General features: G+C 42.6%; 1 protein-coding gene and 1 pseudogene across 2 annotated transcripts in view; both read left to right on the top strand.

Annotated features, from left to right (window-relative positions):
* LOC104591761 (diphthamide synthesis DPH2 family protein) overlaps nucleotides 1-12,393 on the top strand; it is a 73,615-nt gene that overhangs the window by 6,128 nt on the left and 55,094 nt on the right. For both annotated transcript variants that reach the window (XM_010250772.3, XM_088901156.1), the window contains exon 3: nucleotides 7,200-7,308. In XM_010250772.3, coding sequence (XP_010249074.1) covers nucleotides 7,200-7,308 — 109 coding nt within the window. The remainder of the gene's footprint in view (nucleotides 1-7,199; nucleotides 7,309-12,393) is intronic.
* LOC148801098 (NADH dehydrogenase [ubiquinone] flavoprotein 1, mitochondrial pseudogene) lies at nucleotides 3,209-5,412 on the top strand (annotated as a pseudogene).

The following is a 12,393-nucleotide window of genomic DNA, read 5'->3' as shown; positions in this document are numbered from 1 at the left end:
GTCCCCCTCAATATCTCTTTTTAATCTCTTCACTTCACTTAGCTTTCTCTTCTTCATCTTGCTGTCCTCTTTTTTTTTTTTGCATGTAGGCTTTTAGATCATTCGGGTTCTTCAGCTTACACCCCAACTTTTTCACAAACTCTGCAACTGACTCTTCCCCACTAGTTTCCTCTTTTTCTAAAGTTGCACTCTCCTCACTCCTAGGAAACTTTTCGTTCCTTCTTACATTACCTCCAACAACAACCCATTCTGTCCCCTCCATGCTCCCTCTCTGGATTTCCTTCCTCTCCACTTCACCCAAAAGGCTCTCTATGATTTCCCATATTTTTGTCTCTCTGCATGTTTTCTCACCCACTTCCCCCCCTTGTAGACGCATTGTGGCTTTCAGACCAAGGGCTTTCGATTCTTGGTTGGGAAGAGAATCTGGAACAAGGGACACAGAGCGCTCATCAGTAGCCAAAACTGAATTGACAGAGTTGAGGGATTTACCTGGGGCAGAGATGTGAGGAGAGAGCGTAGGCGAAGGAGTGGTAGTCACTTCCTTTTTTGAGAAATTAGAGCACTCTGTCTCCCTGAGTTGGGGGAAGAAAATCCCTGTCGCTGTATCAACACAAAGACCCCTTTCTGTACCCAAGTATGTACCTCTCTGTGAGGTACCCTTGTTCAGCTTTGAGATGACCCGAGCTACCTCCTTTTCGGCCTCTTGCAAAAGCGCTAGAACTAGGGAAGGGCTCAACCAAATTTGGGTTAAGATCATTCACCAGCTCCTCCCCCTCCTCATTTCCCTCCCCCACCGAATCCCCTATGAACAAACAATCCAGGCTGAAAGAATCCCTATTCTGTTCTTCAGATAGAGCTTCGTCCGCTGCAATGCCTAAACTCCCACAGGCTTCCGATCTTTCATCATAGTTAGAATATGAGCCGTAGCTTATCCAACCTTGGTCAGCCTCTTCCTTCTCTTCTGTTCTAACTCTCAAATAGCGCGGGTTCGAGTGATCAGGAACGTTGTGTTTTTGTGCGCCGTCCGTCGGACCCAGCATAGAGGAATGTTGCCATCTATCATCGCCCCATGCCTGCCCCGCCCCATGTGAAGGCTCACCCACTGACCCATCCGGCCCAGCCTTCCTTAAAGCCGGTTCAGACAATGACTTTGAGCTCACCCGGACCTTACCCCTTTTAGCCACGTCAGCATAGGATGAGCCACCCTCTTTAAACAACCCAACTTCAAAAAAATTTGAATTAGAAGCCTTAATAGGAAAGCTTCGAGACTTGGGGCACCCCTGCGACTGTTCTCCTTCCTCTGTAGTTCGCCCACATGCACCAGGATTTCCCGCCAGCCCTTGAAGGTCACGTGTACACCAACCTGCAGACTCGTTAGCTCCTTCAACCTCTGTTCGTCTTCCCCAGAGCGAGGCTTCATCTTCTGAAGCTAACCAGACCTTGTACCAGGCATCTTCTGAGAGAACTTCAAAGGCACGTGACAAGTACTCCGGCTTGATCCTAGCAACCTTAAGTTCCACAACTCTCAAGTTTCTTAAGTTAACCTCCAACAAAACTCCACCCAATGCTTTGACAATTTTCCTTAGTATTTGATCGTTCCAAAGGTTGAAAGGAAGACCAAGAAGTTTGATCAAGAAGCTGCCGACTCTAGATTCAACTTCGTTACAAACTGGAGCCCAGTTCTGGACCTGAATCAAACTTCCCTCTACAAGGAATGTACTGAAATTCAGTTTCTTATCGCCAATATCTAATAAATCTTTCTTTTCAGCAAAAGGCAACAACACTACATCTTCATCTAAGCCCAACCTCTCTGCAACTACTTCTAAAACCTTCGTCCAATCTTCTATCACCCTATCTGCCACTAGGACCATCCTCTTCTCCCAGCTCCCACTCCCTTCTTCCAAAGCTACTCGTCAGAGGACAGTCGAGCTAGACACCAAAACTTCAGGGTAATGCTTAAAGTAGGGCACTTGATTACAAAGGACAGAAGGATTACAATCCTTCAAGCCAAGGACTTCTTCCACTCTCCCTTCGACCTTCAGAAGAAAAGCCTGAAGATTAAAAGCGAAGGAAGCCCACCCTCTCCGCTTGTGGCCTTTCGGAATACACAACACTTGCCTTTTGTTATTACCAAAGAGTTCGGTAACCATTATAAACCACCCGTTTCCATTCCTCTTTAGCACAGTTTCAACCTCTTACTCCCACAGGTCAACGAGTTTCTCCAACCTTCTTCCCGTAAAGAAATAACAATTCCATCTACAAAACCTTTCAACCACACACACGCCTCCTCCGGTAGGAGAATCGTCGCCCTACTCCCTTCTCTGATTTTCAAGTGAACCTTCCCCTTTGTCCTTCCTTGCTCGAACGGGAAAGATTTGGCTTCAGTGATCAACTCCAGTCTCCATTTCCCCGCCAGCTTGAACTTCTTCTCCTCTCCCATGGTTTCCTCTCCTCAAATATTTCACCTTAGAATTTAGTGATTTCTCTTATAGAGAGAGGAACAAGATGTAGGAGCAGCTATTTGCAATAAGGGGTCTATAGGATGGTCCTTGGTGCTTTTTTTTTATGGTCCTTGGTGCTTGGGTGGGGATTTCAATGTGATTAGATTTTCTAGTGAATTGATTTATCCTTTTTAACATATCTCAACTAGCATGAGGAAGTTTAATGGTATCATTAGATACATGTGATTAAAGGAGATTCTTCTTGTACAAATAAGATTCACTTGGTCTAACTTTCAAACAGATTGATAGGCCCCCGGTTAACCTTATGTATGCCAGGAAAAGGAAAGGCCAACAGTCGGCTAAGGGGGGGAAATAATTGAACACATGGGGGCAATTATAGCTGCAGGGAATAAGAAGAGTCTTGGGGCATTTATAACTATGTCAGTTATGAATAAGAAGAGTGTTGGGCATTTATAACTAGGTCAGCTGGGCATTTATGGGGGGGGGAAGTCAATTATGCTGTCAGAAGAATATAAGAAGGGTCTTTGGGGGATGGGGGAGGCAGGCTTTGGTTGAGTGCAGAATACTGTGAGTGATTGAGAGAGCCGGCGGTCTCTCGAAGAACCGGCCAACTGTTACTGTTCTTCTTTTCTTCTGAATGAATACCAGTTTCTTTGTTGATATTCGAGTTGTGTGAATTCTTCTGAGAATTGTGTGTAAAGTTTATGGGACCTAACAGTGGTATCAGAGCTCGTCTTTCCTCGGCCATGGTGACAGTTAAGGAAGTGGCATCGCAGGTGGAGGGTTTCGAAGAACGCTTGACTTCTCTGCATTCTGAATTTCGTGTGGAGATGGATGGCTTACGCAATGAGATTCAGCGACTCGATCCAGAAAAGGTAGCAGCTGGACTTTCGAAGATCTCGTCTCTGGAAAGCTCGGTACAATCTCTGGAAGGAGGCATTCAAGATCTGGTGAGATGTTTTGATCTGTTACTTCAGCAACAGGCCTATTCAGCTCCTTTGTCCATGACTGACATTGCTCCTCCTTTAGTCGCATCGAGTCGTGCGGCTGACAAAGGGAAGAGTGCGGCATTTCCGACGTCTTCCTCGATACTGGTGCCGGAACATACTCCTGATTCACTTCCTCGGAAGTTGGAGTTACCTATTTTTGATGGGGAAAATCTAGACGACTTGTTTTTTCGTGCGGAGCGCTATTTTGAGATTAATGGATTGCTTCTGGCAGAGCGTCTACGAGCTGCAGTTGCCTGTTTAGAGGGTGATGCATTGGCGTGGTATTACCGAGAAGTTGGTCGGCGACCTTTTCGTGGTTGGACAGAATTCAAAGAGCTTCTCCTTGAACGTTTTCGATCGACTCAGGAGGGTAATTTACAGGAGTAGCTCTTCTCGTTACATCGGTCTTCTACTGTTAAGGGATATCGTTGCCAATTCGAGGTGCTCTCCGCTCCCTTACGTGACCTGCCAGAATCAGTCCTTGAAGCAGCATTTGTTAATGGGTTGCATGACCCTTTCCTGAACGGTGCCCTGAAGCGAGGTGACTGGTATAGAACCAAAGACTTGGTACCTAAGGGCTCTGATTGGATTGTCAATGAAATGAAGAAATCTGATCTTCGAGGCCGTAGTGGAGCTGGTTTTCCATCTGGCCTGAAGTGGTCTTTCATGCCAAAAGTATCTGATGGCCGTCCTTCTTATCTTGTTGTCAATTCTGATGAGAGTGAGCCAGGAACATGTAAGGACAGAGAAATTATGCGCCATGACCCACATAAACTACTAGAGGGTTGCCTAATTGCAGGGGTTGGTATGCGGGCCACTGCTGCTTATATCTACATAAGGGGAGAGTATGTAAACGAGCGGAAAAACCTTGAGAAAGCAAGGAGGGAAGCTTATCAAGCTGGACTTTTGGGAAAAAATGCATGTGGATCTGGATATGATTTTGATGTTCATATCCACTAAGGAGTTGATGCCTACATTTGTGGAGAAGAGACGGCGTTGTTGGAAAGCCTTGAAGGAAAACAAGGAAAACCAAGGTTGAAGCCTCCTTTTCCAGCTAATGCAGGGCTATATGGATGTCCAACAACTTTTACGAATGTTGAAACTGTGGCTGTTTCCCCCACCATTTTAAGGCGTGGTCCTGAATGGTTTGCTAGTTTTGGCAGGAAGAACAATTCTGGGACAAAGCTATTGTGTGTCTCCGGCCACGTGAATAAGCCTTGTGCAGTTGAAGGGGAGATGAGTATTCCATTGAAGGAGCTGATAGAGAGGCACTGTGGAGGAGTTAGGGGTGGATGGGATAATTTTCTTACAGTGATACCAGGGGGTTCTTCTGTTCCACTGATTCCAAAGCACATATGTGATGATGTGTTGATGGATTATGATGCACTTAAGGCTGTCCAAACGGGTTTGGGGACAGCTGCTGTAATTGTGATGGACAAGTCAACTGATATTGTGGATGTAGTTGCTAGGCTCTCTTACTTCTATAAGCATGAAAGTTGTGGGCAGTGCACACCATGCAGGGAGGGGACAGGATGGCTGTGGATGATCATGGAGAGGCTGAAGGTTGGAAATGCGAAGCTGGAGGAAATAGACATGCTTCAAGAGGTGACAAAGCAGACACACCATCTGTGCATTGGGCGATGCTGCTGCTTGGCCTGTGCAGGGACATATCAGTGCGGGGTGTGCATCCATCCACTAAGCCTGGAGTTACTGGTTTGGAAGTGCTTATTCATTGGCAGGACCTGCCTGATTTTGAAGATTCTTGGGAGCCTTTTGACCTACTTCGAAACCAATTTCCTCATTTTAACCTTGAGGACAAGGTTAGACTTTGGGCGGCGGGTAATGATAGGCCCCCAGTTAACCTTACGTATGCCAGGAAGAGGAAAGGTCAACAGTCGGCTAAGGGGGAGAAATAATTGAACACATGGGGGCAATTATAGCTGTAGGGAATAAGAAGAGTCTTGGGGCATTTATAGCTATGTCATTTATGAATAAGAAGAGTGTTGGGCATTTATAACTAGGCCATCTGGGCATTTATGGGGGGGGGAAGGTCAGTTATGCTGTCAGAAGAATATAAGAAGGGTCTTTGGGGGATGGGGGAGGCAGGCTTTGGTTGAGTGCATAATACTGTGAGTGATTGGGAGATTCGGCGGTCTCTCGAAGAACCGACCAACTGTTACTGTTCTTCTTTTCTTCTGAATGAATACCAGTTTCTTTGTTGATATTCGAGTTGTGTGAATTCTGCTGTGAGTCTGAGAATTGTGTGTAAAGTTTATGGGACCTAACACATATCTCCTTTTGGTCAAAATTTTTAAATTGAACAAATTCTTGTTTAATCTAGAATGGGAAGAACACCATGAGGACTTGATTTCTAGAGCTCTACCTATAGTAGCCTTCGACCATTTTCCTATTAGAGTAGGGTCTGATGAGTTCTTAATTGGTCTTGCCCCTTTTAGGTTTGAAAACATGTGGTTAACTTACTTGGATTTTGCAAATAAGGTGAAGAAGCAATGGGTGGAAAATTTAAGAGGAATTGCTTGGAAAGGTATGGTATTTCACAAGAAGTTGCAAAGATTGAAAGCTAGGATTAAGGATTGGAATATGGATCATTTTGGAACATGATCCCTATTATATATTATATATATAATAAAAATATTATATATGTAACATTTTTATTTATTTATTTATTTATATATATTATTTTTTATATGTATAATATTTTTATATTTATTATGTATGTATATATGTATGTATGTAATAGCTTGATTAGGTATGCAAGCCTCACGAGCTTAGATTTATTGGGCTTGAGCTCAGCTTGATTAGCAAACGAGTTGATATACTGGGCTCGTGCTCAACTCGAAGCTCGGTTTAGACCAAGGCAAATCGAGCTTTTCATGAGCCGAGCTCAAATAGCTCGTGAAAAGTTTGGCTCATGGCCACTCGTAGCCCTATTTTTGGGGCCAATAGGGTGGGGGATTCATTAAGAGTCGAGGTGATGGCCTTCCTCCAAAGGTTGAGATTGGCTAAACAATCTCAATTGGATTAATGTGGAAGAGGATTCAAAATTGGTAATAGGATGGATGCAGGAAGTCAGATTAGGGGTCTGGATTATAGACAAGCCGTGAGAGAAATATAGTGGTTGACAAGGGAAATTGATGTAAAATTTGATTGGGCCCGAAGATCAGCCAATGGCTTGGCTGATGGTTTAGCCACAGAAGGGTCAACCAGGGCTGAATGTTTCTGGGCACTGCTGTAACAGTGGATTAAGTTGGGGGGTTCAGCACTCCTTATTGGGTTGTTTGGGCACTGTGTAATGTTTTTGGGTTGTTTTTTAATGCCTCACTGTCACAAAGAAAAAAGGAAAAAAAAAAAAGCTAGGATGAGCAGGCACTCTTAACATATGAAGATAGATGTTGTACAGTTTGCCACTCCCTAAGCAATCTTCCTCTCAAAAATGAATTCTTGGCCCATTGCCAACCTTGAAACCAAGATGAGGCTTAAAGGCATCCATCATCTTGAGGAAATCTCTCCATGAAACCACGATGATCCAGTGGATTTCGGGGCAATTTACCAATTCTAATGTTCACCATATAATTGCTTTTTCTTGATGCAGATTTTGAATTTAACAATTGGTTAGTTCTATTTGGTACTTGAACTTTAGTAGTTTTAATCTTGTTGTTTGACTTAGTCTTTATTTGTTATATATATATATATTATTTCTAATTGTTTTTCTAATATTTGTTTGCAGAACATCTACTTTGCCAGCGTTATTTGTTTTTGGAAATGCGTCCATAAATTCAAATGATTGTGCTAAGTCTCTATCAAACTGTTTATTGACCAATGAGAAGCCTATTGTGGTATGATAAACAACTCAATATCATAATTTCTCATCATCATAACTAGATAATGACCTCTGTACTTAGTATGGGGCCACTTATTTGACCTTTTTGGTTTGACGCCCATTATCTATATTGTGGATTAGGTTAGGTTTTTTATTTGATTATATGATTTTTTTGGTAAAGGATTTTTTTGATAAGTAGTGCTTTTTATTTGATTTAAGAGACTAAATCAGATTTTATTTGTAATTAATAACTCATTTTATCTAGAAGAATGGGTCTTACACCATTTATAATTTCGTTTGCTATTCAATGCTTGTGCTTATGTGGTAAATTTGATTTTGGTTTCTTATTTAATTTAGTAAGTTAAATCTGGTTTAATTTATAACTAATGACCTATTTCATTTAAAAGAATGGGTGTTTTATTTGAGTTAGGAAAATGAATTAAAAAGGTTAGTATGGGTCCCACAACATTTGAAGTAGGTAGGTTCTTTTTAGATAGCCATTTGTGTAAGGTAATACATTTTTTTTTTGAGTGTGGAGAAAAGCATTCTTTTGTCTTATGTAGAAGTCTAGGCTAAGGGCTTTCCTTTAATAATATGAAGGAAAAGGTTTTCTTAATTGTGTCAACTAGGGAAGTTCCATAGACAAACTCTACATGTTATGGAGGAATCCTGTGATCAACTCATATCTTCATTTATATTGAGATTTGAGAACTTTATTGATAGGTGGTGGCAACCATGGGCTGGGCTGGGCTTAGCACCTATAATAAAGAGGCATAACTAAGGTATGAGCTTGAGTTCATACTCTGGCTTTCCAACCCATCCAATTCTTTTGTGTAAAAGGCTTCTTCTAGCTCCTTTTTCAGCTTCCATCTCAACTCCCTTTCTTCCACATTTAGGTTCCTCTGGCTTTCCACCTTGTCCAATTCTTCAATTTGACACATTAGATTCAGCTAATCAAATTGGGAGCCAGGATTTTCAAAGAAGGATTACTGCCCTATCCTATTAGGTCAAGAAACTCTAGGCTTTGGACCACGACCCTTTAGATTTGAGAACATGTGGCTGACTCATCTGGACTTTGAACGAAAGGTTGGTGAGTGGTGGAATGAAGACTTGAGAGGGGTAAAGTGGAAAGGTGTAAGGTTCCACAAAAAGTTGAAGAGATTGAGAGCTAGGATCAAAGAGTGGAATTTGGAGCATTTTGGAAGGGTAGGGGATCAAAAGAATATTTTCATGTCCAAGATTGATGAGCTAGACTCCAAAGAATCCCAAAGAATTATGAATGAACAAGAAAGGAATTTGAGAAGTAGCTTAAGAAAGGAATTGGAAGAAGTTCTTCTTAGAGAGGAGATTTCCTGGAGGCAAAAGTCAAGGCACAAATGAATCAAAGAAGGGGACGACAATACAAAATTTTTCTATGCGTTGGCTAATGGGAGGAGAAGAAAAAACTGTGGCCAAATTAGAAGTGGATGGGGGGGGAAGTTTCAAATCAAGACCAGATAGCTAAAGTGTTCGTGGATCACTTTAAATCAATTGCAGGGAAGCCATTGAATAATAGACTAAGGCTGGAAGGTCTAGATTGGCCCAGGCTGTCTGAAGAGCAAGCAATCTTGTTAGAGAGAAGTTTTGAAGAAGAGGAAATTAGGCATGCAGTGTTTTCAATGGACATATCCCCAAAGCCCTTGGGCCAGATGGCTTCACCATGGCTTTTTATCAAGACTGCTGGAATGGGGTAAGAGAAGACCTTTGTGCTGTGTTTAAGGAATTTGAGGATAATAACAAAGTAAGCCCTGGAGTTAATGCTACTTTCATAGCCCTAATCCCTAAGAAGAAAGAAGCCTAAAATCCTAAAGATTTTAGGCCGATCAGTTTGGTGACTAGCATTTACAAAATCTTGGCTAAAGTGTTATCTTTGAGGATTAAAGTGGTGCTACCCTCCATCATCAGTCAAGCCCAGGGAGCATTCATGCAAGGGAGACAAATAACAAATCAGATTTAATAGCTAACGAGTGTGTGGAGGATATGAGAAAGTCCGGAAAGCAAGGTTTTGTTTGTAAGTTGGATTTAGAAAAGGCCTATGATCTTGTGGATTGGAGTTTCTTATTAGAGGTCCTAGGGTGTTGTGGGTTTGGAGTTGGATGGTGTAATTGGATAAAGGGCTGCATAAGTTCTTGCCATTTTTCGGTCTTGGTTAATGGGGTAGTCAAGGATTTCTTCCCAGCTTTTAGAGGGTTAAGGCAAGGTGACCCCCTTTCCCCTCTCCTCTTTACCCTAGTTGCAGATGTTTTCAGTAGTATGATCTCTAAGGCACACATGGAAGGAGTAGTGAGAGGTTGGAGGATAGGAAGGAACGGGATTAGGGTGACCAACTTACAGTCTGCTGATGACCTAATAATCTTTTGTGAAGGGGGTGATAGGAGAACAATAAGTAATCTCAAATCTTTGATAAAGCGCTTTGAGAGAGTATCAAATCTTAAAATAACCATGGAAAAGAGCTGTGTGGTGGGTGTGAATTTGGATGAGAGGACTATTAAGTCTGTAGCCAAGTGTCTAGGTTGTCCCATTTCCTCTTGGCCCTTACAGTATTTAGGCCTTTCCTCTAGGAGCCAACCCTAAGGAGAGCACTTTTTGGGCCTCAGTTCTGGAAAAGTTTGAGAAAAGGTTAGCCTCGTGGAAAATGAACTATATTTCTTTAGGGGGGAGAGTAACATTTGTTAGACAGTTTTGTATGCCCTTAGCTTCAATCAGAATGATGTACTTTATGAGTTTATTGTAAATGAATAAATGTGCATATTTGATTCATGTTCCCTTGGTATGTTTTTGTGTAATACCCTTAAACTGGACACTTAATGAGACTTGTGTTAGTTTAGAATGTTCACAGCCAGTGGATCGGTCTGGGGAGACCTATCCTGACAAGGCTGACATTGTGGTGCCACCAAGTCGGTTGGGGTGGCCTCTCTTAGCTGCCAGGGTGAGACCCTAGGCACATACAGTGTAGGATTAATTGAATCTTTGAACTGGACCAGATTTCTAGTATTGCCCTGGATCTTGGAGATTGATGGGCAAAACTGGAAAGTTACACCCGACCCCTAGACTCGATTATGATACTGCACTAGGTGTCGGATTGGGCTGTCTTTGATATGCCAATCTGTGAGATCCTTAGCGGGGGTCAAAACCTGGGTATGTTGGGACAGCCTGAGAATTCATCTGAGTGGGTGATCATAGTGACAGGATCAGCCCCTTTGTCGGACAAAGGTAATGATCGGGGATGCACTCTCACTGATGGAAACCATGACTGTCGGCAGCCGATTTCAACCGTTGAGATTTGTTTTTACAAAGTATATTTTATATGAGATGTAAAAGTATATATATTATGGTTTCTAAAATGTTTGCAAAAGGTTTTAATTCCCGGGATCCATAGAAGTGGAGAGTGCAACACTGTTCCTTGTAGCCGAGGGAGAGGTCCTCTCTTGTCGGGTAGTGTATGATCATTATGGGCTGAGAGGTTAAGTGTAAGACCATTGAGGATAATGCTTGATGGGCTAATCTTGCATCTGCCCACAGTCCCTGGGTGTTACAAGGTGGCTTGGCCCAGGGACCACTTAGGGTAAGTGTTGGGCCCATAGAGCCAATTCGATGGGTTTCAGGGGGTGCACTGTCTTTAACAGTGTATTCGGCCAGGCCTTGTAACAAAGGCTGGGTCGAACCCATGTGGCTGATGTGTAGATCAATGCTTGGGTCCCACGCCATACAAGGAAGCCCAACTGGGCAGCAGTTAGGAAGGTTAAGTGAGCACATAAGCTTAATGGGCCTAAAGCCCACTTTGAACTGGGCTGTTTATTTAGTTAATAAAGGGGCGAATTCTGAAGTGGATCAGCTAATAGGATTGGGCTTAGACTCTATCCACTTAGAGAGTCCAAGATCTAAATGAGATTTAGATCTAGAAACCTCCTAATTAGATTAGGAGATGGTTGATCTGATCTGCAGATAAGATAAGGATTATCCCTTATCACTTAAAGGGACTTCTAACCCAAATATGATTTGGATTAACAACTCCTAATCTAATTAGGAGCTGATCCCTTTAAGATTACAAAAGAAGAAGGGGGCGGCAGCCTTTAGACAGACAACAGATTTCCTCTAGTGCAAAAATCAAGAAGAGAGAATTCTGCTCCCTGCGAATACTCTCTTGCCGCCTTGTTTGACAGTTCGATCTCCAGTTGTGGGAGAAGTCAAGATTGGATCTTGACATCAGTTCTTTGAGAAAGGATTGAAAGGAAGCTGTGCTCACGTACCATCTTGCTGATCCTTGCGAAGGACAGAGTTCTTGGAGAAGAACACTGCTGATTCTGCTCCACCTGCACTGCGCCATCTTCAGTGGGAGCAGTCTTTGGTTCCTTCCTTGGGCGTGAACACCTTCGTTGGGAGATACTACTTCTCCGTATCAGGTATAATTCTCTCCTACTCCTTTTGGTTCAGATCTGATTCAGTTTAAGGTTCAAGAATGATCCTTGAAAATATGATTTTCTAAATAGGGAATGTGATTCCCAGTTGAAGGGAGAGAAAAATTTTTTGAAATTCGCCTCTTATTCCGCAATCCTTGGGCGTCCATGGGATGGATCTCTCATCCCTTCAACATTATTGAAAGCTTCCTTAGCAAATCTGCTGATTTATTACTTCTCTGTGTTTAGGATTCATGTTAGGGAGGCCAAGAAGTTGGAGAAATTAATGAGAAATTTTCTTTGGGAGCCAGGGGAGGAGAAAAAGGATCACTTAATAAATTGGGGAATAATGTGTAGAAGGAAAGAGGAGGGTGGGTTGGGACTGGGGAACTTAGTTTTGAAGAATAAAGCACTCCTAGGAAAATGGTTGTGGAGATGGCCCTTAGAACAGGAGAGACTATGGCATGAGGTGATAGATAGTATACATGGCAGTTCGGAAAATGGATGGGATGCTGGTGTATCGCGTCGAGCCACGTTGGCAATTCCTTGGAAAGCAATTCAGAATATTCTCCTTTTTTTCCTCAACTGTATCAGGTATGATGTCAATTCTGATACTTCTGTTTTGTTTTGGGAAGACATCTGGGTGGGCAATTCTGATACTTTTG

The sequence above is a fragment of the Nelumbo nucifera genome, chromosome 3 (assembly GCF_055504915.1).
Source record: "Nelumbo nucifera cultivar China Antique chromosome 3, China Antique-T2T, whole genome shotgun sequence".
Classification (NCBI taxonomy): domain Eukaryota; kingdom Viridiplantae; phylum Streptophyta; class Magnoliopsida; order Proteales; family Nelumbonaceae; genus Nelumbo; species Nelumbo nucifera.
This window is presented reverse-complemented; position numbering and strand designations above follow the sequence as displayed.